The sequence below is a fragment of the Zychaea mexicana genome (assembly GCF_025766255.1).
Source record: "Zychaea mexicana strain RSA 1403 chromosome Unknown BDB00scaffold_2, whole genome shotgun sequence".
NCBI lineage: Eukaryota > Fungi > Mucoromycota > Mucoromycetes > Mucorales > Lichtheimiaceae > Zychaea > Zychaea mexicana.
Window position 1 is genome coordinate 695,947 of NW_026516665.1, and position 26,616 is coordinate 722,562.

General features: G+C 42.6%; 11 protein-coding genes across 11 annotated transcripts; 6 read left to right on the forward strand and 5 right to left on the reverse strand.

Annotated features, from left to right (window-relative positions):
* Nucleotides 1-58: 58 nt before the first annotated feature.
* BDB00DRAFT_796324 (uncharacterized protein) lies at nt 59-2,977 on the forward strand. Its single transcript, XM_053121458.1, has 7 exons — nt 59-846; nt 1,003-1,261; nt 1,371-1,642; nt 1,714-1,811; nt 1,897-2,105; nt 2,207-2,346; nt 2,421-2,977. Exons 1-7 carry the CDS (start codon nt 253-255, stop codon nt 2,688-2,690), a joined length of 1,842 nt encoding a protein of 613 aa, XP_052985584.1. The 5' UTR covers nt 59-252; the 3' UTR covers nt 2,691-2,977.
* BDB00DRAFT_796326 (uncharacterized protein) lies at nt 2,978-4,559 on the reverse strand. The gene has a single exon (XM_053121459.1). The coding sequence runs from the start codon at nt 4,524-4,526 to the stop codon at nt 3,210-3,212; it is 1,317 nt and encodes a 438-aa protein (XP_052985585.1). The 5' UTR covers nt 4,527-4,559; the 3' UTR covers nt 2,978-3,209.
* A 342-nt stretch (nt 4,560-4,901) lies between these two features.
* On the forward strand, nt 4,902-5,954 carry BDB00DRAFT_229157 (S-adenosyl-L-methionine-dependent methyltransferase). Its single transcript, XM_053116557.1, has 2 exons — nt 4,902-5,239; nt 5,382-5,954. Exons 1-2 carry the CDS (start codon nt 5,089-5,091, stop codon nt 5,879-5,881), a joined length of 651 nt encoding a protein of 216 aa, XP_052985586.1. The 5' UTR covers nt 4,902-5,088; the 3' UTR covers nt 5,882-5,954.
* Nucleotides 5,955-5,968: 14 nt separating this feature from the next.
* On the reverse strand, nt 5,969-6,487 carry BDB00DRAFT_229176 (uncharacterized protein). Its single transcript, XM_053116560.1, has 2 exons — nt 6,388-6,487; nt 5,969-6,297 (listed from the first exon to the last, which is right to left on the reverse strand). Exons 1-2 carry the CDS (start codon nt 6,390-6,392, stop codon nt 6,057-6,059), a joined length of 246 nt encoding a protein of 81 aa, XP_052985587.1. The 5' UTR covers nt 6,393-6,487; the 3' UTR covers nt 5,969-6,056.
* On the reverse strand, nt 6,407-8,281 carry BDB00DRAFT_229159 (P-loop containing nucleoside triphosphate hydrolase protein). Its single transcript, XM_053116558.1, has one exon. It carries the CDS (start codon nt 7,805-7,807, stop codon nt 6,584-6,586), a length of 1,224 nt encoding a protein of 407 aa, XP_052985588.1. The 5' UTR covers nt 7,808-8,281; the 3' UTR covers nt 6,407-6,583.
* Nucleotides 7,701-9,934, reverse strand: BDB00DRAFT_229161 (uncharacterized protein). The gene is made up of 3 exons (XM_053116559.1): nt 9,782-9,934; nt 8,314-9,704; nt 7,701-8,232 (listed from the first exon to the last, which is right to left on the reverse strand). Exons 1-3 carry the CDS (start codon nt 9,873-9,875, stop codon nt 7,846-7,848), a joined length of 1,872 nt encoding a protein of 623 aa, XP_052985589.1. The 5' UTR covers nt 9,876-9,934; the 3' UTR covers nt 7,701-7,845.
* Nucleotides 9,935-10,748: 814 nt separating this feature from the next.
* BDB00DRAFT_796336 (uncharacterized protein) lies at nt 10,749-13,719 on the forward strand. The gene is made up of 8 exons (XM_053121460.1): nt 10,749-10,843; nt 10,907-10,963; nt 11,023-11,105; nt 11,186-11,417; nt 11,513-11,805; nt 11,873-12,042; nt 12,118-13,186; nt 13,274-13,719. The coding sequence occupies exons 1-8, from the start codon at nt 10,807-10,809 to the stop codon at nt 13,406-13,408; spliced, it is 2,076 nt and encodes a 691-aa protein (XP_052985590.1). The 5' UTR covers nt 10,749-10,806; the 3' UTR covers nt 13,409-13,719.
* On the forward strand, nt 13,720-16,390 carry BDB00DRAFT_935057 (DHHC palmitoyltransferase-domain-containing protein). Its single transcript, XM_053129178.1, has 12 exons — nt 13,720-13,852; nt 13,931-14,016; nt 14,085-14,144; nt 14,208-14,301; nt 14,358-14,452; nt 14,524-14,691; nt 14,808-15,078; nt 15,175-15,263; nt 15,346-15,512; nt 15,960-16,005; nt 16,104-16,132; nt 16,224-16,390. Exons 1-12 carry the CDS (start codon nt 13,850-13,852, stop codon nt 16,364-16,366), a joined length of 1,251 nt encoding a protein of 416 aa, XP_052985591.1. The 5' UTR covers nt 13,720-13,849; the 3' UTR covers nt 16,367-16,390.
* A 139-nt stretch (nt 16,391-16,529) lies between these two features.
* BDB00DRAFT_949147 (trafficking protein particle complex subunit 10) lies at nt 16,530-21,848 on the forward strand. Its single transcript, XM_053129565.1, has 23 exons — nt 16,530-16,588; nt 16,681-16,895; nt 16,997-17,193; nt 17,291-17,483; nt 17,559-17,655; nt 17,736-17,986; nt 18,073-18,237; nt 18,313-18,495; nt 18,577-18,668; nt 18,732-18,872; nt 18,969-19,078; nt 19,142-19,257; nt 19,326-19,445; nt 19,533-19,692; nt 19,752-19,907; nt 19,986-20,116; nt 20,185-20,303; nt 20,373-20,496; nt 20,587-20,653; nt 20,715-21,013; nt 21,095-21,190; nt 21,253-21,471; nt 21,529-21,848. The coding sequence occupies exons 1-23, from the start codon at nt 16,561-16,563 to the stop codon at nt 21,775-21,777; spliced, it is 3,528 nt and encodes a 1,175-aa protein (XP_052985592.1). The 5' UTR covers nt 16,530-16,560; the 3' UTR covers nt 21,778-21,848.
* A 16-nt stretch (nt 21,849-21,864) lies between these two features.
* BDB00DRAFT_783395 (WD40-repeat-containing domain protein) lies at nt 21,865-23,609 on the reverse strand (the record flags this gene model as incomplete). The annotated part of the gene is made up of 10 exons (XM_053120373.1): nt 21,865-22,141; nt 22,216-22,420; nt 22,487-22,564; nt 22,623-22,665; nt 22,735-22,787; nt 22,864-22,927; nt 22,984-23,070; nt 23,140-23,196; nt 23,311-23,384; nt 23,492-23,609. 10 exons carry the CDS (start codon nt 23,607-23,609, stop codon nt 21,865-21,867), a joined length of 1,056 nt encoding a protein of 351 aa, XP_052985593.1.
* Nucleotides 23,610-24,280: 671 nt separating this feature from the next.
* On the forward strand, nt 24,281-25,779 carry BDB00DRAFT_229484 (uncharacterized protein). Its single transcript, XM_053116562.1, has 5 exons — nt 24,281-24,610; nt 24,705-24,796; nt 24,897-25,039; nt 25,134-25,266; nt 25,346-25,779. The coding sequence occupies exons 1-5, from the start codon at nt 24,329-24,331 to the stop codon at nt 25,608-25,610; spliced, it is 915 nt and encodes a 304-aa protein (XP_052985594.1). The 5' UTR covers nt 24,281-24,328; the 3' UTR covers nt 25,611-25,779.
* Nucleotides 25,780-26,616: the final 837 nt, after the last annotated feature.

Consider the following 26,616-nt stretch of genomic DNA (forward strand, 5'->3'; position numbering starts at 1 on the left):
GTGCAAAAAATCTTAAAAGCATTAACCATGCATTGGTGTATGTCCGAGGGAATCTTACGCTTCCTTGACCACTACAACTACAACCCCTTTCTTTGCAGGTACACTTAATTAAGCATTGATCAAGCGGTCAACTGATTCATTCTCCGAGCAACCCGAGAGTTTTGAGAGTTTGTTGGAAAGCTACAGCCTAGTACTGTAAACCACCAACTCCCACCAACTCACTATAACAATAACAATAACAATTGCCGGTACATGCGACCGTCGCACGATAAAACCAGCTCTTTCTTTTTCGGCGGCAGCAGCAATGGCAACAGCGAGGGAAGTGTACGGCGTCAACAAGCGTCATCAAGACTGAGCGATTTACCATTGCGGGGCATCCACATCAACATTAGCTCAGATCCTTTTCAGCACCGAATACCGCCCTACGTCCAACGAGCATGGCAGGACAGCCGCATTCAAGAGTATTTGAGTGATTGGCAGATACGCGTACGACGTCGATACCAAAAGGCATCACCGCTCGAACTGTTAGCTTTGTCACTCATCATCTTTGCTTCCGGAATGTTACTCTTGATACACGTTGGGTTCTTTAGCGGCAAGAAATATCAGGACTGGCATTATGATCATTATGGTTGGCTCGATGAAGTCGATTTGCTGGATATGCTGTATCCAGACGAAGGCCGAGGACTGACTACTGCTGTATTATTGTTCGACCCAAAGGATCAGTGGAAAGTTGCTGAGGAGGCCAAAGAGACCTTGACACCTCTGTTGGATGAATTGTGCGGATACGAGATGTTTGGCGGTATCATTATCTGGAACAATAATCCGCTAGTCAATGTGACGATGAATGTAAGGGAGTAAAAACATTTGGGAGTGTATGTATGGTGTACACGTGTGTGTGTGTGTGTGGATCTGCATGTGTATGGGTGAAGATTATATTTGATATTATTTAAGAGGCTCACACCCGTTTGGATGATGGTACGCGTTCTTATTATTGATGCACAGGTGTTGGAGACAAACAAAAAGTGTCAGTCGAGCAAGATCCAAATTTACAACTCGCACAGTAACATGCATAATGCTGGACGCTATCTCGGATGCTCATTAGCCAAGACACCTTATTGCTATTTTCAAGATCACGCCGGACCACGACATTGGCGTAGTTTGTATGCCAATTTCTTGAAGTATCCGACTTTAATACATGCTGAATCACGCGATGTTGAAGCCTACGCACAAGCCAAGTGGCGATGGTGTTTTTATAATGATGGTAGGTTGAAAGGGAGGGGGTTCCGGGACAACTAGCAGGGCTGAATTGATGAGGGCCATTTTTCTTCTTCTTGTGGGTTCTAAACGTATGTCAATTGGATGTATCACAGCCGTGCATTTACACACGTGCCACGCACACGTAGGATATGGCACATTGACATCCAAAGAGACCGTTTTAAAGTTTATTGAACTGATGGAATTGGACCCGATCGACGTCAAGCACAGTGACATGTACTTTATTACATATACCAACCAGGCACCCTATATACTCGAGGGAACCCCATCGGTGTTTCCGCCATTCAATGATGAAGAAGATCGTGAGGGCGCTATTGTTGAAAACAAGAATAATCCAAATATCACAAAAGCTGGAAGGCAGCATGTGGTAAGAGATTAATAATTGATATGTCTTCTTTTTTTCTCAATCCGGATGTGTATTGACCTGAAAAACAACAGCACACGGGTGTAGTATCATTATACAATCATTTGATTCATCGGACTGGCGTATTTGCAGCGGATGAGACGTTCCCAAATTACTACGAGCAGACTACAAGGTATACATTTGTTTCTAAAGGTAGATGAAGCGACAGAATGCGCCGTCGTACTGCAATATTGACGTTTTGGGGTTTTCTGTGTCAGAACACCGTGTGCAAGTGACCGTTGTCTCTTCATGACAAATGTTGAAGCGTTTCCGGAGCCCCGGATATTCTCGTATGAGCCAAACATCGACCTTACACTCGCTGAAAAGATGCATGATTCGTACTACGATGGCCATGATCATCATTACACATACCCGTATGGCAACGCGGTAGATGGCAAGGACGGTAGTGTTTGGAAATCTGAAAGATGTAAGTTAATATTTTGGACCTAGGGGAAACACATACGCACATGACATAACACGCGCAATTGACAGAGAAAAAAAAACATATCTATTTCAAACGAATGGCAGATATCAAAGCAGGAGATTACATTGGTTTGGACGTACTCATGTCAACACGGATACCTTTAAAGTTTCGATTTCTGGCACGTCATCCGTATACCTATCGACGTACATTGAACATTCAGACGTCGTTTGACGGTATCAATTGGGTAAGAACAAACACAGATATAAAGAACAAGCAAAAGGACAATAATTTAATCGGACATTTACTATATTCCATTAGATGCCAGTCAATCCATCTACTGACATTGAATGCAACGCAGAAGACAGCTCTTCATCATCTCGTACGCCTATGCTTGAGTGCAGGTTCACCATACTGGAAACGGGGTATCGGTTCATGCGAATGGAAAGCACACAAGACTTGGATTTTGGTTTTGAACTCTACGACCTGTCGTTTAGTGCAAAAGTAAAGCGAGATGCGAACGGACAATTGCTTGACCTCGGCATGGATCACAATGGTGTCGCGTTCGTGGAAGACGATAGAAACCTCTAATAACAATTTGCATATCTAGAAACAAATGCCTATAACAGACAGACAAACCCACTTAGCACGTAATCTATTACTTTTTTTCTCATAAATATTCATATAGAGTACCCTTTTCGTACCTATCAACCAACCACCTCACTCTTGTAGATGTACACACACACAAACATAATCCATCTCCTACTAAATCCATCACTTTCACACCATCCATTCACCCATTTATTTCATCACCACCCGTGCACGCTTTAAACCTGTAACTACTTTTTTCAAGCTGTTAATTTTATTTATTTACGAATCAAAGCACTTAATAAGCTATTTTAATATATACAGGTTGTGAAAGAAACCAAATTGTGTTCTGTTTGGAAAGAGAAAGACAGAAGTTGTTGTGTGCGTATGTATGTAGAAGAGTAAAGGTGAGGAAAGCGAAAGGAAAAAATAGAAACGTTTGATAATGGATTGCGGTAAAGACATAAGGGTGAGTGAGCGAGTGAAAATACGAGTTGCGTGTGAGATAAGGCTTTGGCTTGGCTACTGTTCATTGACATTGGTAGTCTTTTTGATCCCCATCTTTTCGAGCAAAGTAGTGCCCCGTGGCACTGGGTACGCAACATGTGCTTCAAACTGTTCGTCGACTTCAACTGGCACTGTTGGTGTGAGCGATGTGTTGTTTTTGCCATGTGCAGAGCCGTCATCCGTTTTGTCTGACAATGTCCGCTTTATCTCCTGCTTCTTATCGTCCAATTGAAGTTTGGAGTCGCACTTGTCCAGGGATGGCGCACTGCTATCCTCGGTCTCTTGCTGTGAGTCGTTAGGAAGCGTGGTGGTAAAAAGAGGCGGGAAAGAGGCGGAAGCGGGGAAAAAGTCGTCGTTGTCGTTGTCATTCCGGTCATGACCATTGTCGTTATCGTTAACTTCGTTATCGTCGTTATCGTCTTCTTCTTCTCCATGATTTGGATCGATAGGGAAAGAGGCCAAAGGTTCGTCAAATACAGGGGATGGCGCGGGTATACTGAACTGTGGCACCAGTTCGTCGTCTTCTGTTTCGTCTTTTTCGTGTTGTGATTGTTGATGCTGTGATCGTGATAAGGCTGTTGTGCTTTTTGATGCACCGAACCGTTTTGGCCGTCGGGTTTTGGTAATTAGCATATCGTCATCATCATCATCATCGTTGAAAAAGTCTTTATACAGTTCATCTTCTTCATTGGCTGAGCATTCATCGTCAGATAAAGCGAATGTCGGTAGCCGTGATGATAGTGCTGCGCACCGCCGGCCATCGCTGTCAAATTCTTGTGCTGGGGGCGCGTTTCGCTCTTGTTCTTGGGGTTTTTCTCCTAATTGCTGTGGTACTGGTAATACTGACGGTGCCTCCTGTTCCCCTTTTTGCCCCTCATTTTTCTCTTGGATGTTATCGTTCTGGTCATAGTCGTTATTGTCATTTAAATTTTTGTTTTCGTGGTCGCTGTTCTCCTTCTCTTCTTTTTCTGGTGGATCGCTATATACGATCCATCGGTCGCGAGGTTCAGGTGCCCTTTTCAACCCCGTGTTCAAGCTGGTCGTAGTCAGTAGACCTCCGATTTGTTGTAATGGGCGGCGCGCTTTTGTTACAGTCTTGAGGCTTTCATCAACTTTTTCTCCTAATCCGCGCCGTGGGGTACGCACATCTTTTTTGAATTGGGCAATTGAAACTTCGTTTTCAATGTTTGGCGATTTCTTCGTGTCCGGTTTTTTGTTGAAGAAATCGGTTATATGTGAGTTTCCCTGTGGAAGTGGCTTTAGTTGTTGTTGTTGTTTCTGCGGTTGTTGCAGCGTTTGGCGTTGGCGTTTTTTGCCAGCAGTTTGGCCCATGTTGGAATCGAAGAGGTTATTGGGAAAGAAACGCACGAGCACGCGCGCAGCGCGAATTCAACTCCCCGCTGTCTATGGTCGGCTCCTGTGCCCTTCAACCCTTCAACCAGCCCCGACGACCTAACTGCCACACAAGGTGTTTTTAATGATTACTGCAAAAACAGTTCATTGTGGTACCAACACAGCGGGGCAGTTGCATGTGTTGGAGCTTATCGACCGTAGCATCGACAATGTATTACTTTTGATGGTGATATACTGGCATATAAAATCAGGTTGATAACATGCGCATGTCCAATAATAATAATAAGCCTGGTACAACAGTGATCGCACAATGCATGCTGCCACCGCAGACAGCCACTTCTGTGACAATCGACAGACGAAACAGGTTAGAGTATCCTCATTGAGAGCCTGCGCATAAAAAGAATCTTTGCTTTCTGGCGAACTAAACTTTAATCGTTCACGGCGTATTTCTGGACGCGTCATATGAAGGACTGGAAAAGAAGTTTACTCTTTCTTTTTCGTTTTTGCTCCCGACTACTGGGTTCTTTTCCTCTACGAAATCATGGCAGTGAAGGCTGTCCCTTTTCACTCGAAAGAATACTGGGAATCACGATTCGACAAAGAAAATCATTATGAATGGCTTTCTTCATGGCAAACTTTGCAATCACATATTGAACCATACCTTGAGCCGGGAGAACCCATTCTTCATCTCGGTAAACTTTTCTTCTCTCAGTTTCGATCGACTTTGTCCCTTTTCTTTCTTTTTCTACTAGTAGGGACCTGTAACATCAAAAAAAGAGAACAGTATATAAGTTGGATAACAACTAGTTTTAACGACCAACCGGATATTATAAGGATGCGGCAATTCGACCATGGCCTTTGATATGGCTGATCGCGGATACCCACATATCGTCAACGTGGACTATGCACAGAATGTGGTGCAGAACATGCGGTCCATGACGGATACCAGTCGATACCCACATGTTACGTGGCACACAGCTGACTGCCTTCGACCCATTGCAAAGCAATTGCAGCTGGATAGTACAGCAGCTTCGCGGGAAGAGTACTCTGTCGTAATCGACAAGAGTCTAGTCGATGCTATTGCGTGCGGCGATACGGATGATCTAGTCAATCAGCAAATTTTAGCGCAGAATATCATGTCAGTGACCCGACCGCACGGCATATGGATTTCGCTTTCTTTCTCGGGCGAGCGGGAACATGTTGCTCAGCAAGGCAAATGGACATGGCGTCGTGAACACGCTGTACCTATCAAAGCGGATCAATCGCACGATAAACCAGGAGCACCCCAGATTTATTATTGGTTGTATATCATGCGCAAGACCGAAACGTCGTAAAAACCAAAGTAGATTAATTGTAGTCTTGTTGTTATGTACATTCAACTCCATTTGGTTTATTTTTATTTCTGAATTGATATGAGTAAACATGGATTTGGTGTTTTGTGTGTGTCTGCAAGAAGTGGTATGAACAATGAGTCTTGTAATTAAAAGAAATGTAAGAAAATAAACATGCTTAGCCAAATGTTTGGCTGATTCTTCCACCGCGCTTGACTTTGCTCAAACGCCACTGGTTTGGCTTCTCGTATCGGTTGAACAATGGCTCGATCTTTTCCTGTCGCTTGCGCTTGGATATCTTGTTTGCGTCTGCGATACGGAAGAACGTAGGTGCTGCCTCGGTAAGCCATTTTGGATCGATCGCCGTTACTTCACGCATATATTCTTTGGATGTGAAGACAATTTCGTGATAAATCACCCTATACACCAAGTTCGGTTTAGTATCCTTTGAAAAGCGAAATTACGGTAATACGATGGTAATAACGACGCAGCAAAAGTGAAGAAAACACACCATTCTGGACCCTTGTTGAACAATGCACTGGATGGATGAATGTACACAGGAGTTCCTTCCAGCAACGTCTTGTAACCTTCTTGTGGATCTTTCTTTGCTGCATTTCTAAAGTAGCCGGAGACAAGCGCCTTACATACTCGGTTGTAGTTACGACCGCAAGATACAATGTCGTGTCGATATCTGAAAACGCAAGACTATTTAGCGTGATGTTGACGGAGCCGTAAGTGTGACAAACAAAAACAGACATACCTGTCCATAATACCAACAAGCTGTTTCCGTACATCCAAAGCGCGCTTCATGCTTCGTGCCTGAATAAAATTTTCAAAGCACCATGGATTGGCATAACCATTGGCCTTCCATCCATTAAAGACTGTGAGCAGCGTCAAATGATCACCCTCGGGCTGATGGAACTTGGCTTTCTTTGCGTCAGCTTGAGCCTGCTTTTCTTTGGGTCGATAAAATACGTTCTGCGCTGTAAGCATAGCAACAATCGTCAAAATTTCATCCGAACATCCGAGATCAACCGACTGAATCAACATCTTGGATAACTGAGGCTCTAGCGGGAATTCAGCCATCTTGCGACCCAATCGGGTAAGCAGACCTTCGTCGTCAAGAGCCTGGAGAGCATACAGCTGCTCCAACGCTTGAATCATGTTGGCTTCGGGAGGTGGATCCATAAAGTCAAAGTGCAGCAAGTCATTGATACCCATGGCTTTAAGCATCAATACAGTCATACTCAAATTGAGCAGCTGAATTTCCGGGATAGTGTTCGGCAGCATTTCGTTGCGGTAAGCAGCTTCGGTGTACAAACGATAGCACTTGCCAGGACCTGTGCGTCCGGCACGACCAGCGCGCTGGCGAGCAGCTGCTTGTGAGATGGGCACAACCACAAGCGAATCCATACCGAGCTTGGCATCCCACTTGTTTTGCTTCACGAAACCTGGATCGATCACATAAAAGATACCGTCGATGGTAATGGATGTTTCGGCAATGTTGGTGGCAATGACAACCTTGCGACTTCCAGGTGGAGGAGGCTCGAAAATACGCGACTGCATTTCACTTGGCAAGGCACTATACACCGGTAGAATGATCAATTCTGGTACGTCCGATCCAAGTGCCTTCATTCGCTCATATAAAATCTCGGAAGATGTGTCGATTTCTTCTTGACCTGTCAAGAACAGCAAAATATCTCCTGGCGGTTCTGACAAGTGGATCTGCATAACTGTGATCAAAGCTGCATCCAGATAATCGGATTCGGGATCTTTGGTATATAACACTTCGACAGGATAGGTACGACCAGGAATCGTGAAAATTGGACAGTTGTTGAAGTACGTGGCAAACTTGTCAGCATCTAACGTAGCCGACGTGATAATCAATTTGAGGTCGGGTCGAATTTTAGCAGCACCTAAAAAATCCATCTCATATGAGTATGCAAGTCGTCATGGAATATAAGACATCAAGCAGATAGCCACTTACGTTTCAAAAGACCGAACAACACATCGGTTGAAATAGTGCGTTCGTGAGCTTCGTCAAGGATAACAACCGAGTAGTTCGACATGGCAGGATCGATCAGACATTCGCGCAGAAGCATACCGTCAGTCATGTACTTGATGCGCGTTTCTGGGCTCGTACAATCCTCGAAACGAATAGTGTAGCCAACTTCTTGACCCACACGACAACCAACTTCTTCGGCGACACGTTTGGCGACAGACATGGCAGCGACACGACGAGGTTGGGTACAGCCAATTCTACCCCGGTTCGCAAAACCTTCTTCTGCAAGATACTGCGTCATCTGTGTCGTTTTACCAGAACCGGTATCACCAACGACTACCAAAAATTGGTTCTAAACGAATAAAAGGGGGTAGTTTAGCATAAGCAGTTTTCTATTTTTTAACAGGATAGTAGTTAGAGTAAAAGTACATACCTCTGCAATAGCCTGTACAAGAGAATCACGCAACTTATAAATAGGCAGCGATTCTCGCTGTTCTTGGATCGACAAGCTGGTAATTTTACCGAAACTAGTCGCATTATTGAATGTAGCTCGCTTCCATTCTGCCATTTCAGTTTTAGCGCCTGCAGCCTGACCACGCATATCTTGAGCAAACTGTCGCTGGCCTGGTTCTGGCATCGGATCCTGCCATGGCTGGTTGACGTCCTTTGCAACCGCGTCCATTTCTTCATTCTGCTGCTGATGGCGAAGTTCACGACGTTCTTTTGCAAGTGCAGCACCTGCCAATGCAGATCGATTCAACGTTCCGTCAGGAATCTTTACAACCTTGACCGGACTAAGCTGCAATGTCTTCTTTGTCTGTCCTGACAAGAAAGGAGGCTCTTCTTCTCGCACTTCGACATCGATTTCTTCTTCTGCCTCCATATCTGCTGCGAAATCCTGATCTTCCTGATCCAAGTCTGGATAGTCGGCCGGGTTGACTACGCCGGAGGCAATTAACTGCTTGATTTCCCAGCGTTCAGGTGATGACATGCGCTTAACGGCACGCGAAGGACCGTCGTCTTCGAAACGTCTGCTAGGAGGAATTGCGCCTGGTCGGTCCGGGTTACGGCTTGCCATCGACTCTATCTCTTCTTGGGACCTGACTCGCAAATGGGGTGTCAAGTCTTGACCCGTGCGCTGATCGACATCTTTCATTGACAAACCGATCCGATTTCCAGCGATCGACATCACTTTAACCTTGACTCGCTGATTACGCTGCACAACATCACTTGGATGTCGGATCATGCCCGACGCCATTTGTTTGATGTGAACCATTCCTTCCACTCGTCCACGCACGCCTTCCAGTTGAACAAAAGCACCAAAGTCCTTGGAGTTGTTTGTGACCTTTCCGTCATAAATCTTGTACATTACGGGTGTATCGTCAATCTCATTTCGTCGGCGGTCTGGCGGTGGGCTTCTGTCGTGTCGTCGATGGCGTCGTGAAGGACTGCGTGAACGTGATCGGTCTCGTCGTCGTCGAGAAGCAGGAGAAGGTGAACGGGACCGATTGCGATCGTCACGTGTATTGCGGGATCGTTGTTCTACAGCACCTTGTTCTAATTCGGCCATCATATCTTCTGCTACATCCAAATCTTCTTGTCGTTTCTTGAGCCACTTTGGATCGTCTGCCAAGGCAAGGCCGGGTAGCTTTTCTGCTTTTTCTTCTGCCGATTGCTCAGCGAGCTTTTTCTTTGGTTTCATGGTGTTGATAATACGATCCAAGTTTTCAATAAATGACTCAGAGAAGTCGGCATCCTTGAGCGAGTCTTTAAACTTTTGTACTGATCCGTTGGCTTCGTCGTGTAAATGCAAAATATATTCAGCTACATAACAAAGAGAAAATCATATAGATCAGTATTATGACCTTTTTACTTTTAGCTTATTAAGAGGGATTGCTCACCTAAAACTTTGTCACTAAGACCAGTATGGTTATATAGTTCACTGATAACCTTGTTCACAAGGGAGAGCTTTTCAAGCTGCTCCAACTCGTCCATTGTGTAAAGTTAAAATCAAGTGTCTTGAAAAAAAAAAGAGAGAGAGAGAGAGAGAGCTGGCTCTCATTACCGTTTGAGCTATAGACAGCCGACGACAGCGGAGTTCTTGAATAAGTTTCGTGAGTTTAGATCGTTAAACGCGTATCTGTAGGCCTCCAATAACCTATTTGTGATCCTTGTTAAACATTTCGTATCCTTTCAGCCAGATAGCTCATGTTTTAGGTAGTTAACCATAAGCACAAATGATGAGTTTTTAGCATTGCAGCTTGATGCTTTTTGATGCCACTGTAAATAAATTTAAATAGTGCATACATGGAACTATTGTTTTCTTGATTATCAACTTTACGATCTTGGTGTTTCTGTAATGGTGATGGTAATGATATTGGTATAATATAACTGTAAGCTGACCATTAATTTTGCGCATCGTCTGACGTCCTACACGGGATACTGACTCGCAGTTATCACATAATTTACTCTATCAATTATTGACTGATAAGGAATGCCTTTACACCGTTGTCAGTTATATTTAGAGTTTGTGATAGCATTAGTGTGTCGATTAGCCTTTGACTTGTGCAAGTCATCCGAGAGCCATATCGTTTACATTATGGTGATAATCGATGCATAGTGTAAAAATGTTGCTATCTGAGACCTGTCAACTGACTTGCAAACGCTAGTAATTCCCTGATAGTAGCGCAATACCAATGTAAATCCATCTGCAAGTTTAGCTCTTGTAATGATGCCTTTATCTCGCAGAAACCAAGCAGAACGCCTTATAAGCAGCACACGTAAGGCCTTCATTCTGTGTTTTATGTTAAAAAAACGAGGAGGGAGGTCGTTGATTTATCGGGCAACGAAAAAGGAGGCGAGCTTTGCATGCGGTGGAGCTTTGACAGAAGCACCGCAACGCGCATTATCTGTTAAAAGATTGTCAATGTGGTTCTTGTACAAACTCGACGAAAATAACGAAGGTATGCAAAAAGCTATGGTGGCATTCGCCTTACCATTTCAACTAATGCTTAAAACTATTACAGATACAGAAGACAGGATACTTGCTCGGCCAGGAATCGAGTACTCTGTGGGTCGAAAGGGTAAGTAATAGATCTACGATCTGCAAGTATACGGCTAATGTTGCCCCTGGGATTCGTAGGTACAAGTATAATCTTCAATGATAAATCAGTGAGCCGATCACATGCCACGTTCGTCATTGGACAACAAAATAGCCGTGATGCAGTAAGTACTGTCTAAACGAGAAGAGAGAAAAGGTTGTGTTCCGGGAAGGGTAACTAAACACATAAAGAACGGTTGTGTAGTTCAACGCACATTTTCGGCCTGAAGTACGATTAAAAGACCAAAACTCAAAGTATGGCACGTTTCTTAATACGAACCCCGTTGTTACCGAGACGAACCTTAATGATGGTGATACCATAAAGTTTGGGTCACTCAACAGCGCGTTAAGATTGGTGTGGGAACCAGTGGTGATCTGTATACCGTCAATGTCAAACGCAGACAAATCTGCTGTTGCAAAACTGGTGTGTCAATTGGGTATGTCGTTTGCATGATTCGATTGCTTCTATTGTGTCAAAGCATTCAAGGATTCTTTTGCCTAATATACATAAATATCTTGTCCATTCGACCAGGTGTACTTTTAACCAAAGAGTGGAACGATACCTGTAGCCATCTCTACATGAAACGGATTGAGATCGTATCAAAACTCTTTCTCTGTATGACGAGCGCCAAACGGATCATATCTATGGGGTGGTTGGAGGCAATGGCATCTCAGGATGATGCTCGTTTTGCATGGCCTATCGAAGCGGACCATTTACCACCTATCCCAAAAGATATTAACCTGACCAAAAAAGATTTTGAGCCAAAGCCGAAGCGAGCAACACTGTTCGCAGGACTTGAATTCTGGATATTTGACAAGTATCAGGTAGCGCAGAAGCTCATACATATCTGCTGAAGCAATTCGTATAAATGCTTAATTATAAGTTTATTAGTTTGATCGTTATACACCCGTCATCCAATCAGCCAAAGGAAAATCAAAGCCATGTTCGTTAAAAAGGCTGTTCAATGTTGAAGAGCTTTGTGCAGAAGACCGGTTAATTGTTACACCCCCTGACGAAAACTCTGAATCATTCAAGGAAATCGCCAACGCATTGAAAAAGAAGTAAATATTGAAGAATTGTGTTACCGGTCACGAAAAGAGAAGAACATACTGATTGAGATATTGTTGGATTGTTAGACACAAACGTGCTATCATGGGAGATGAAATCAGTGACGCGATTATCGCATGCTCAAGATCCAAAGCCTGCAACCCAATAATCCCTGAAGGAGAGCGGATACAATTCGCGGAAGACAATGTAGAAGAGGAAGAAGAAATCGTGATGCTGTCAGATCAACCTCCAACATCACCAACTGAGCGGCCAGCACCCACTAGTGCTGTTATGGAATCTGCATCAATGGGCGACTTTTTCGACGACCTTCTTGGTGATCCTGACCCTGTATATTCTCCCTCGATACAGCAAATGCCTCCATCACCCTCTTTGCAAATCAGTGGCATTAATGATGACGAAGAGATATCCAGTACTTCACCACCGCCAAATATTAATCAACAACCATCCAGCATCAGAAGTAGCGTCAATGTTACCGAACCGGAGCCTGAGCCAGTTACTAGACGACGACAACGATCCAGCCGACAATTACCCGGACAATTGCCTGAATTTGCCTTTCAAGACAATGGCGATGCAAGCGAGTTGGAAGCAGATCTTGAGGGTGCTTCAACCAGACAGCGGAGATCAAGGCGTGAATTACCCGGGCAACTGCAGCGATCAGCTGTCGACGATGGCAATGAAGTTCCAGAGACTGCTCCAGCAAGACAAGGACGATCGAGACGACAGTTACCCGGTCAAAGGCAACGACCTGCCACTGATGGTATTGATGAAGTAGCAGAAGTTGAACCAGAACCTGATTCACCACAACAGCGACGAACACGACGTCAAGTACCTGGTCAACGCAATGAGACAGCTGTTGAAGACAGCAGTAATGAAATTCCCCAGTCAGCTACTACAACAAGACGACAGCAAAGGTCCAGCCGCCGACAGCCTCGAAACAACCAAAACGACGAATTTCCAGATATTCCTGGAGATAATGCACCAGAGCATGAAAATATAAATGAAGAAATCCCCATCATTCCTGGCAAAAAATATACCTCTATTTTGTCTGCAAGCATCCTATGCAGCCCAACACAAACTAGTGTACGTCGACGAACACAACGAGATGAGGGCCACGCGAATTTTAAGCGGTTCAAAAAGGTATGCGAAAAAGGCCTACTCTTTACAAGCGATCTATATAAGCACAGAGGAAAGTTCTAACCTAGACTCCCTTGGTTATCATTGCAGGTTCGTCAAAGGAATCCTCATAATCCTATGGAATTTATCCCAGCAGCACTTACTCAGGAGGATGAGCTTCAGCTTCGTGGTATGTTCCGGAGGAAACCTTTTATTACAGTCACCCTTAACTCGACCGCACGCTGACTTTATGTTGACTTGCTTCTCTTTGTAGACGATCATTATGGAGACCATGATGAACTTGAGGATTCGGTACCGATAAACGGAGCTGCAGTTCCTGTGGAGGATGCATTTGCGGATATCGAGATTCGCGTGCTTGCGGCGAGCAGACGTGGAGGCCGTCGATAGAAATCTGATCCTTCTCAACCACAAAAACATTCAAAAACCACTCTGTATATAGCATAATATCATCCTTGACTACCACTACCACCACCATTGCTCTCAAAATAAACACGACATGAGTACAAGTATACAACGCTTCTTTGTAACAGCACATGACAACCACTTTGTTTCCTTGGCAACACCAAGAAAATTAAATTTGGAAGCTTGTGAATTTAATAATGCTGTCTTTAACTTGTGCAGCAAAACTGTAAAAGCAGAAAGCAGCGGGACATATTTGATAACTCAATGGTACTGTGAAAAGTGATTCATCTGCCTCATTAGCGTCGAAAATAAATAACTTACAGATTCTCGTCTCTTCCTCATAAGACTGTGCTCGGTACAGCGATCGCAGTCTTAATCACCTTTGGAGTGATTGTATTTACTCTTTTATTTGGTCAAAGTCCACGATTAAGGTACACTTGGACAAGTAAAAAGGGAAAAAGCAAAAAAGCCTGCAATGAAAATAACGAATCGACCCTAGGAATGGCTTTATCGGCAAGTTCCATACATTCCTGACGGTCCAAGGTCCTAATAGCTTATTGTAAGTTTTGCTGCAAAAAAGGGGGTTTACTTATGCCTGGCTAACACCACCTACTAAATCCAGGGCAACGTTTAAGCGGGTTCTCGGTCCGGCAAATTGGGCCCGCCTTGTTGGTTGCTGGCGATATTCCTTTGAATCGCGCAATCCATTCCTCCAAGTAAAACGGTTTTCTTTGAACATGTACTGATGGCAATACTTACTATACTCTGCTAGATATTCTTTCTATTTCTAACCGGTGGATCCATCGGCTTGTTTCTCAAATATGCTTTACCCAATATACCAGGAATTTACCTCCATCCGGTTCACTTGTAAGTCCACCTGTCTTTCGATACGATTTACAGATTTGGAGTCAAAATATTTAATGGTGATGGTATAATAGATACATAATTCCAGCACAAATATTATCTTTATACGCATCATACTATTTTGCGTGTGCAACCGATCCCGGCATTGTAACTAAGGACAACATCCAGCAATTTCTCGACCATTATCAATATGACGGCTTACTCTACGAGCCCAAGGATTGTACCACTTGTCACATACCAAAGTAAATAAGTACATCCTTCTTATGAACTATTAACTCTGGGAGTGATGGCGCAGGAAAACCCCACCAGATTATGCTTTGTTTTTATGCTCAAAACTCCTGCTACATGGTTACTGTAGACCAGCACGTTCGAAACATTGCTCAATGTGCAAAGCGTGTATCGGACAATTGGATCACCACTGTTTTTGGATCAACCAGTGCGTGGGGGTCAACAACCACCGCTTCTTTTTCCTATTTTTATTCACCCTGACACAATTCTGCGCCTATGGTGCTTACTTGTGCATCCAAATATATCGAGGCTTTGTTATTGAATGGGGACTTGACAAGGCGTATATGCAAGACAAAGCTACTGGAACTACAGTGCCACTGACGTTCAGAAAAGCTATGCTGGTAAAATATATAACTGTCATGTGACCTGTCTGTGCTTTGTCTCTCTATTGGACTTTTACTGACATGTGCGCGTTTGTGTTACAACAAACAATACAGCATATCTTGCAGAGAGATCGAATTATCGGTTCGATAGCGATTTTGGCATCTGTCGTTTCCTTTGTTGTCTTTTTGTTCTTTCTGTATCAGTAAGCCCTATTTCTTGTGCTATCTATTTTGTGAAGTATGATGGATTTTCAATACTAATCAATTCGAATTAATATCACATAGACTGTATTTGGCAGGCCGTGGAGTCACAACTAACGAGGCATTCAAATGGGAACTGATTGAAGACGCCATCGACCGTGGTGAATTGTGGATTGAGGAGGATAACTCGGATGACGAACACAAACAAAACACCACAGCCAAAAACAAGAGCAGCAGCAAAAAGGAAGACAGTAAAGCGAAAACAGCAAAGTCGTGCTCGAAACGTAAAATTAATAGTCTGGACGAAGTAGATAATATTTATGATAACGGGCTCTTGCGCAACTTGTATGATGTATTTTTTCCACCAAAACTTCTCGTTCGTAATAATAGAGTGAAGAAGGCATAGCAGTAAAATTACCATGCCCGTCAAACAACTACAACGTAATTTGATATTTATCTAGGTAGTGCGTCATAGTACTGCCACTTTCTCTGATCAAGTGATATTCAAGAGTAGCATGTTTGCCCGTTTACTTGACCACGATGGCCTATTCTTTTCCTTCTTTTCTCCCCAGATTTTTGGTATCTTCTTTTTCGCTGTTGAGTAAATTACTGGTCTCTACTACTTTTGCTACCACCACTATCACAAATGATGGAAGACTGTTGCATGATTCTTATCCTTATTTTACTGCCGCCAGTAGGCGTGTTTTTGATGAAAGGATGTGATCCAGATTTCTGGATCAATGTGTAAGGAGACTATTTCATAGAGCTCAACGCTTAAAAAGTTGAATGATATACATTTCGTGCTAATCACATTGCACAACTCACGCCATTTTTGACTATAGCTGTCTGACGCTCTTAGGGTATATTCCCGGTACGTAGACAGTCGTACATATAGCGTGCTGCGTTAGAGCGCCTCAAACAAAAGATAAATAACTGCGTATATGTACACACATTCTCTATAGGCCTTTTACATGGGTTCTACGTCATGATTAAGGAGCATGAACGGGCTCAATATGCTGCACAGCATTACTCAATCCCAAATCCTCCAGCAGCATTAGGCTCAATGCCTCCAACTCCCGTACATCCCACTGCCCTTTCTTCATAATCTCATCAGCAAAAGCTTTTGCTTACAGTACAAAATATCTTTTTTAAAATGATTATAAAGCTACGTGTTTGCAATTGATCGTTTCACCGCCCTGATCACAAGCAACGCGGAGTTCTAGCCGCAAAAGGCACCGTGCTTAAATGAGAGGTTAAATAAAATAACGCTTTAACTTGAGAACACACCGAGTCGCTAAAATGAACGGCAGAAAGGTCACCGTCACCTGTGAGTTTTTTCTGTCCTTTAGAAAGCCACTGTAATGGACGAAGTTTAAATATGAACGTATTAGCTAATTGTGGGTGATGGTGGGCCTATAGATTGCGACGAGTTTGATGTTTGGCCACTTGTAGCAAACGACCTTTCATCACGGCTCCCCTTAAGGAATCTACAATGGCATCCATCCAGCCAACGTTCTGAACGATTCATTCCATCCCTCGAAGTCGACTTGCAGCGGTTCAACTTTGACCAGGTTCCACTACCATTGCTCGCTGCACATACGACGTACCTGAACCTCTATTTTGTCAACTGCGATGTAATAATTTTTATATGCAAGGAAACGACGAGCAGTGTGTGAGATAAATCAACGATTTACGACATATCTGACGAACGATGCACTCTATATGACATGTATAGGATAACGACGCGTATAAGAACAAGGTCAAAAAACAGATCAAGACGTGGGTGGATTTAATCGGAACCAAAAAGAACCAAGAATGGTTAATTGTCTATGTTGCTGGCCAAGACACGAAGCGCAGTAACAACTATCTCGGCTTGAAAACTACGGTCTTTGATAAGATCCGTGCAGACTTTAGTCAAGGAAAACGTGATAGGTATGTCTTTTGACGGGGGCCTGCAAGGATGCATAAGTGAAACGAGGTAGTGTTGAGATGGTGGTGGTCACTAAGTCCGACAACCATTCTCTTTTAGGTGCGCATATATTCGTATCGTAGACCCGGATGGACCATCGTCTGAACTTTGGGGCGGATTTATTGAAAAGATGAAGGAAAGCATACTGGCGAGTTTCGATATGCAGGTGTTACAAATTCAGGAGGATGCTCGACGATTGGATTTGCAGCGCAATATGCCTGGATGGAACTACTGCACTTTTTTCATACTTAAAGTAAGTTGGGCTATCAATCACACACGATGGATGATAAGGGAAACAACACTAATAGTACCCTGATTACATTTGCAGGAAGGACTTGCACAAGCTTTTGAAATCATGTCGTTATATGAGGATGCTCTAATTCAGTATGACGAACTTGAGGCATCATTTTTCCAGGTGTTGAGAGGTAATAACATCAATTTGTATATACTTCATATATATTTTGAACATGTAACTAACTGATACATAAAATATGGGAAACAACAGATAAGGCACTTGCTTGGTTTGGGCATTTTGGTGCAACGGATCCAGGAGATGATTGTGGCAATATTATGGATTTTAAACGAAAGGATTATCGCGAGCTGATCAACAAAAACGTTATCTCAGTCTTCGATTTCCGCTGCTACTTGTTCGCACGACAAACGCGAATGCTATTAAAGCTACAAAGAACCATAGAAATCTGCAAGCGTGGTCAACTATTTATCAGCAGTTTCATACCAGCGATCCGAGAAAATGAGGTCGGTGCTTGAGAACTGACGATTGTGGGGTAAACAAAAAACGTGTGTTAGTGGTGCGTAAGTTTTAACAGAATCTGCTTGACTAGGATGTTCTGGTGGATAATTTTGTGGAATCCTGGGTATTTTCTGCATGCATGAATATCGTGAACGAATGTGAGCCTTTATCGACGAATCTTTCAGCAGCTGATCCAAACTTTATTGCGCTCTACAGTGCAGTGAAGGCGGACTTATTGCTGACTGCAAGAAGACAGGTATGGCAGAATAAAATGGTTGAACTTTATAGCTGCCAAATTCTAACAGTGTTTCGTTTGTTTGCGAAACAACAGTTGGATAAGCTGGGTATCAAGCATAAACACCTTCCTGTTACCGAGCCCTTTTCTATCTTTTTGGATACTAAGCTCAACGACGACACCGCAAAATCGCCACCAGCAAAACCCAAAGGACCTATGACCAATGAGAAGCTTCTCGAAGCTATCAACTCTGTAGAAGCTTTTGACAAAATGTACATGGTATGAAGACGCCTTTTGCCAAAGGATTAGATTAGTAATATGTGAAACTAAATCTGATATTCTATGTTGAAAAACGAATAGGCTTTGAGCACACGTGCCATCAAAAGCTACGACGCTTGCCATCGGCCAAAAGCTGCACTCACTGTTCATGGAGACATTGCCGCACTCAAGTAGTAAGTATACGAGGTCCTGATTAAACAGCTATTGTTCAACGACTAAACATGGTATTTCGGTAGTACTCGTGACAAGCTTGACGAAGCAGTACGGATCTATGAATCAATGATTTGGCGATATGACGAGCAAGAGTGGGGCTCTATCGAGAACAGCCTGCTTATAAAGTGTGCCGATTCACAGCAGCGTCTGGGAAAAACTGATCAATATCCTTTTTTTTTCCTTTTAAATCCCATCGCGTTACACATGAATAATTCACAACGAAGAAGTCCTTAACCAATGATGTTTTTTTCGCTATCTACATATATTGAATCGCTGCTAACCTTACTAAAGAATGCAAAATGGCTGTCCAAGGATGAAGCCACTCGGTATATGGAAGACCTCCTCTCTAATGTTCACAAGCTTGATTCTGGTAAGGATATGTTCATTTGCAAGGGATATGAGGGAATTGAAGCTAATGGTCAGCATAAATAAGATATACGACGAGCATTTTCTCCGATGTTTGGAATAACCGTCGTGTCTATCATTGATGAACAATCCACGGTTGAAAGCAGCAGCGTCGAGATCTGTATAGAGAACCATTTGCCTAAGGTAATATCGTTGTATTCTTCATGCATGAAAATTTATACTGCTAAACTAAGTCCGATACCAATATCTAGAGCCTCCATTGTGATAATCTCTGTCTGCGTCTTGTAGGCAATGACCCAGAGCAGGTGTGGTTCGACACTAAAGACCTGGACTTGGCACCAGGAAAGAACAAAATATATCTTACAAGCAAGGTAAAGAGAAAAATGCTTGTTAGCGATTAGCTTGTACATTGTGGAACTATTTTTATTTTGCGTTAAACATGCGTTTTATCTCCGTAGACGTCAACCTCCGGAAATTATGTTGTCGAAGCATGTGAAATGCATGTTGGCAAGCTGGTATTTATGCACAATTTCATGAAAGACGGACAAAAGAAGCGTATTTTACGCCTCAACCATGACATGAACCGTCTCCAAGCAACAGTGTGCCAACCAGATCAGAGTACGTAGTTAATTGGTGTTTATTTTATCCTAAACTTTTGTTGCTAATCTATCAATCAGTATGCCTTGGTGAGCGCCAGCAGTTGGCTGTGCGGATCAGCACTGGAAAGAAACATATTACAGGCGGAAAAGTGTTGCTGGAGCCACAAATGGAAGGTTTTGCTTTACTAAAAACTGAGAAAGTGTCTGCGACACTTCGAGGCTGTGAAGATGAAGGTAATACACCCTTTCAAAAAAGATATTTTAAGCCGGTTGTTATTCAGGAGCTAAATATTAATATTGACGACCTATCAGAAGATGCCCCCAGAACTTTGGAACTCGATATGCTGGAAAGCGGTGAGATTGTTCTTCCTGAGTGCGAACCGAATCAAACGCTAGGACTTCTTGTCGAATATGAAGGTTCATACACTGAATTCGAATACAGGGTAAATATGTCTTTGACGGATGCCATATCTTTTGCTTGCAATCAGGTTATAAATGCGTTTTCAAATAGATAAAAACGACCATCACATATGAGAGCGAAGGCAATACTCGAGAGTTTGTATCCGCACACTCGATCCATGTCACAGTCCCACTCGTTGTTACGGAGACCAGCATTTTCCGAGAAACATGGTGAGTTTCTTCATTTGACTTTCTTCCCCAGTGATACTCTTTGGCTAAACAGATATATGTCTTTTCTAGCGTATTTCTTAAAGTTGACGTATCATGTAATGGTGACCATCCTGTTCGGATATTAGAGTCCAAGCTTTTCCCATCCAAGTCATACGTGGTGGAGAGCAGTTCTGCTGTTGAGCAGTGGGATTTGGTAGGCAAAAAAGAAGAAGAAAGATTGGATGTATCTGTTCCAATGATGTTAACAATCCTGCTGTTTCACCTCCTCCCATTTTCCCCAAAGACTTTGTTCCCCAAGCAGGTGGCTACATTTGTGTATAAGCTAGTGAAACGAGATGATGTGGATCATGGTATGTACCGTAAGGTTTTCCTTGCTATGTCTGAAGACATAACACTTTTCTTCAATCGTAGATCTCAAACCAAAGGTACGATTTTACGCCAAGTATCACACACTGAAAGACGAGGTGGAAGCAAGTATTGGCGCTATGCTTGAAAGGAAGTTGCAAAAGCATCATGCTAGTCAGCACTTTACATACGTTTTCTCTAAAGTCAAGGAAGCCTTCCTGTCATCGATTGACTATGTCAGTTATGGCTTGACCGATGTGGTTCATCTGGAGGATTTTGATGCCGAGCTGTGCGAATCATTTTTACTGAACCGCGACTTGAAAACTAAAGTTGAGTTACTAGATCTTATTGAAGAGTTTTTTGAGGTAAGCTTTCTTGATCTTTGGTATATCTTGGATATACTAGCAACAGGATGCTGTACTAAACATTGAAATTCACCTTCGAAGGAGCATGAAGCTATCACTGTACGTACGATTAAAGATAATTCACCTAAGCCTCGTACAAATGCCATTATTTTCCCTCTTGAGGTGCCAATTTCCAAGGTAAAGCGTGGCGATAAATGCAAGTCTATATTTTATACTAATAATAACCATCGCTTTATTAGGTTCTGCATACTGCGGAGCTGGTACTCACGAATCCCGCAAAGGAATTGCTTGTCTCGGAACGGTGTCCTTGTACTTTACGTATAAAGCAGTCGGCTGACTGGTCCACTGCAGAGATGAACGGCGCTGGCCCATCCCACAATGAATTTTACTATGACATAGACGTAGACTACGACAACTGGCTGCTCTCAGGGAAACGTCGCTTACGGTTCACATCAAAGGTAAAACTGGAAAGCAATAATCTCGGAATACTTTTTAATGATACGTAAATCGATTAGCCTGGACACGTTTTCGAGTTCCCAGTGGATCTGGTTCCTCTCAAGACTGGTAACCTGCTACTACCTTGCGTCCGTGTTTCCGCGAATTCTGCCAACATATCTGCTGCTACATTTTACGTAAATAGTGCTCAACAGATCCTTGTCCGAGCCAAATCCAAGACTGCCACATTCTTTGTGGAACAACAGCAACGATTCCTGCAACCTCAAAACACCACAGCGTATGCACCAGATATCTCCACCCCATCATAAATTCCTATCCTTGTATTATTTACACCGCAAGATTAACCATAAGTTTATATAAATATAATTGAGCGAACGGTATGTTTATTTTTACGTTTAAATGATGGAATAAATATTGAGCGTGCCTTGGTTGGTTTGATTTCCAACACCAGCGGCTGCAATCCGATATGCATTCCCTTCAGTACCACACGACTCGATCCAGTTCAGACGCGCCACTGAATTATCTAGCTGGTATGTAGACTTTGCCGCTAACATATCGCTAGCTTGGATTTGTTCTTCGTTCAATTCCCATCGAGCCAAAATACCATTTGCCGATCCCGACAAAAGCTGTTCAAAGGATGATCCATCTTCTTGCCCTTGTGGTAAGAAGCACCTGGGTATATTTAATATAATCAATAACATGAGATGTACTTATGTGCATAGTTATCTCGATCTTCCTTAACTTACAAACAGTTGACCAAATTGGTGTGAGCATCCATCAAGCGAGCATGGCATGTCTGCTTCTTCTTCTTCTTGGATCCTCCCACTTCACCAAGAACCTGAATGCTGCAGTCGCCCAGACCAGCAGCGACCCAATTTCCAGTGGGAGATGTATCAATAGAATAAACGAAAGGTGGGTTGAACATTTGTGCGGAGGACGCTTCATTCGCATCTACGCAACACATTGTAAAAATGAATGAATTTTGGTACATTCAACCAATAAGGGCGTGTCACTTACTGGTATCATAGCCGTTCACTGGAACGCCCCGCGAGAAATCCCACTGGAAAAGTCTACAATCAAGACCACCGGACCAGACTACCAAAACCATTGAGTTACTGTGCTACTAATTTTGGTTCATCATAGTATATCATACCTTCCCATGGTTTCTTTGCGCGAAATCGTACTGCCATACATATCTACAGAAGAAATTAAACCCATAATATAAGTTTTTGTAGCTTGTAAATAAAGTGGGAGATTAATATTACATTGTCGTGCTTTTTCACTAGCTTCTTGTAAGGCTTATGGCGCTCAAGGTCAACTATACGATAACTTCATAATTGAGCGTTTGAAACAAAGACAAGGCGGGAAAAGCAGCTACTCTAACGAAGACTTACTGACTTTAACTTCTCCTTGATCATCGGCAGTAGCGAGGTACTTTCCGTTCGAATGGATATCAATCTGTATATCTCTCGTTTATCAGTATGTCACTTATACATGGTTTTTATTATACATACACTATTGATCTCATCTTGGCTGAACGCATATTCTTGTACTGGTTCGCTGATGATCATGCCGTCATTTCGTAGATCATATGTGTAAACCTAGCATATTATGATTTTCCATTCTAAGCGATGTTGTATATTTGTAGGTAGGAAATATACATTTGATACCTTTGTGCCGACCGCCAAGTACAATTCAGCGTTTTGTCCAAATGCAACACTGGAAACCTAAAATAACGAAGAATATAAAGTGAGCATGGCAATTTTGGTTGCTCTCTACCTTTTCTCCTCTCGCGCCAGCATGGTAGTACGATATAAGAGCGAATATAGAGGAAACCTTACAGCATCATTGAGCTTTTGAATACCCTTTATAGCCCGCATTTGTCGAAGATCCCAAAGTCGACATGTCTGATCCTCTATTTTTAATATTTTCATCGATCGCGAATATTGTCACATTGAGATTGAGATTCTACTGTTTTTAGTGCAAAAGAGGCTATTGTTTTTTACAACAGAAAATGCCAACCTGATCCAGAAGCAAGAATGTCGGGTCCAAGGATGGAATTCTCGGCATACTTGGCGCATAGCACTGCTCCATTATGCCCATTCAACCGAGCACTAGGGGATAGCGGCGTTCTTTCCATTTCTTCGAGTCGGAAAGCGGAAAGAAGCAAGTGCACCAAATTGATGCGCGTGTTTTATATAGTTGCTATGACAACGATGACTTCGAGCTCATCACGCCAACGCTGGGTGCAGAACTATCGTCATCCATATCAAGTATATGATGAGATTCTTTTTTAAATTCGACAATGCCACACTGTTTATGCTTACCGCAAGTACACATGAAGACTGACCACATTCTGTGAATGGAAGTGGCGGAGCTGTTCCTTGACAAAATAAAAAAATTCTGGATTCGGTAATACTTTTTTTCTTCCTTTTGACATGCCCATTCCAGCCCAATGGTCCGTCTGTTCACTCTCGATGAAGAACTAGAAATAAAAAAAGATCAGTGGCTGGATCCCACTTACAGTACTGGGGACGCACTGGAAGCGTCGAAAGCTACGTTGTGCTCTTTAATTCATCGAGAACGATTCGAAGAAGCGATTCAGCTGTATGACCTAATCGTTAACACTGGCATATTTGAGGTCTCTGCTTACTGGAAGGTATGTCAAGGAGTGAACAAAGTAGTCTACTCTTAAGCTCTGTCTTACTAGAATAAGCTATTGATAGACTGGACTGCAGTTGGCTATAAAGGATAATCGGGACACAGTTGCATATTTGGAGACTGTGCATCGAGTATGCTTGGATAAGCAGGTATAATTTTGACAGAGGCTCAAAAATATCTGTTTGGCTAAAACATGACATGAATTGGCTACAGAAAATAAATATTTTCCTCGCGTATATAAGCGAACTCATCGAGAACGACCGCGCTGACGCTGCCAAAGAAAACATACAAGATATCTGGGTGACAGTTCATGGAGGCGATCCCGACGTACAAGCTGTGCTGTCACTGCTTGAATCTGTGGAAACGCCTGAAAAGCGCCAAAAGTATTTGAAGATGCGAGTCGAGAATATACCCCGAGAATCGTCGTTTTGGCCAGAATGGTTCCCGACAGACGAACAAACTGCAACTGAATACCTTAGAGTATGTATGAGACAATGGTTGAAAGTTTCTAACCAAAGTTATTCTTGAGATAAAATCTTTTCTATTGTAAGCAGCTGACATGAACTTTAAAAAGCTACTATCAGAGACGAATGAAGAGGAGATGGAAAAGGCCGCATTATTTGTATTACGACGAGCCGGCCAACTGAATAATTTGAATCTAATGAGGTATGCGTCTATTATAAAACTCTTTTTTTGAAAAGATAAGTTCTGCTTACATTTCCCTTCTTTGCGCATCATTGCCAAACACAAAAACTATATAAAATAGGATTGCGTTGCAATTCCATCAACCGTCTACAAAACCTTTTCACACTTGGCTCAGCTTGATGCTTCCTTTCCACCGTTTAGATCCAGGCGCCGAAAAACGTTTGTTTGCAGAGCCTTATGTTGAAGGAGCGATGAAAATTCACGGTAAATGGAAATATATACTTTTTTGATTCCTTAAGAGACGTATTACAATTGTGTACATATTGACAAAAAGAGAATGATTACTTTATGGAAATAGGACACGGTTTCGATCATTCAAGGAGCTGGATAGTTTGCAAGCAAATTAATGCTGTGATAAAGGACCGACTTGTAGCGCTACGGTATGATCGATGGGCATTAAAGATGTTAGCTTGGCTATGTATATCTGCTTTGTAAGTAAGCTTTCCTTTACATTTTGTGCTATTTAACCATAAGATGTTGTACTGAAGGTTTAAAAATGATTTGTTTTAGAAAAATTAAACGGCCAGAACGCAGGATCAGATTCCTAAGGATGATTGAAGCAGAACAGTTGTATGATTTCTTGAAATCGCGGAGAGGGGAAATCCATGACGAGACTTTAGCGGAAATGAAACGTCATAAGTTTGACCGAAGGACTTCCCTGAAGTTGCTGTCGAAACTGGATGCTTCACTCTTTTTTTTGGACAAAATGTGTGAACTTTTAAAAAGGGTACATGCAGCATTGGATATCGAAGTCAGGAAAAGCTGCAAGAGTTGAATCAAGTAGTCTGTCATACGAGGAAATGCTGATTAGACATTCTACTCATATTCATCACTTATAACGGTACATTCAATCATGTAAATTTGTATATCATCTGTAAACAAACAACTTCTGTATATACCACATTTATTTCCTTAATTCAAGCAAATATAAAAAAAGAAACCGGTCATACTTTTCATTTGTACGTGATGGTTCTTTTTGAGCAGTACTACGTAAAATAACGTTTGGTGCAAAGTTATTACAGTACTGTATGCGCTTCTTTATTTTCTAATAGCATGCTAGAGTAACCATTTGTTTCGATAGAAACTTCGGGTGTAAGTTCATCATCCTGCTACTGTGAGATGGACGAGAGCAATGATAAATGATGCTGCTACTACCTTTATCGCACGCATTCCTGCTGTACCACACGCATCATTGACTTCGTGCGATTCGACATTTGCTCTAAAGTAAAATTTTCCCAAAACACCATAGCATATATGATATGAGCAGAATATTTCTGTTTATTACAAGCAAACGCCTTAACAGTTTGCTCACCTTATTATCACATTTACCTTAGTACTAAGGGTAAAAAAAAATTGCCATAATGGCTAGTCCTCCGCCTCGTTCCGTTTCGGAACGATCAGGTACAAACATAAGGAAGTTGAAGCAGCGATTGTATTGGATTTGAAGGAACATCAAGGCCCAACCAAATGAGCTTTTGGAATTGGACAAACTTGTTGCCCATAGAGCTTGCCGTCGAGTACATTACATAAAATTTGACTACCGAACACATTGTTAACAAGCATGCGACTTTGCTTCGGCAACGGTATGGAGCCAGTCCTTTTGCAAAAGCGTTGCCACCTGAAATACGATTCATATTGAATAGAAATACGCCGAAGGGAAACCAAAACGAAAAATCAAGAGCTTGAGGGGCAAGAGTTAGACATACGACCATGTCCTCTATAATATATAAACCAGCTCAATACTCAACATCAGCATTCAAGATTTTCTTGACACGGTTATG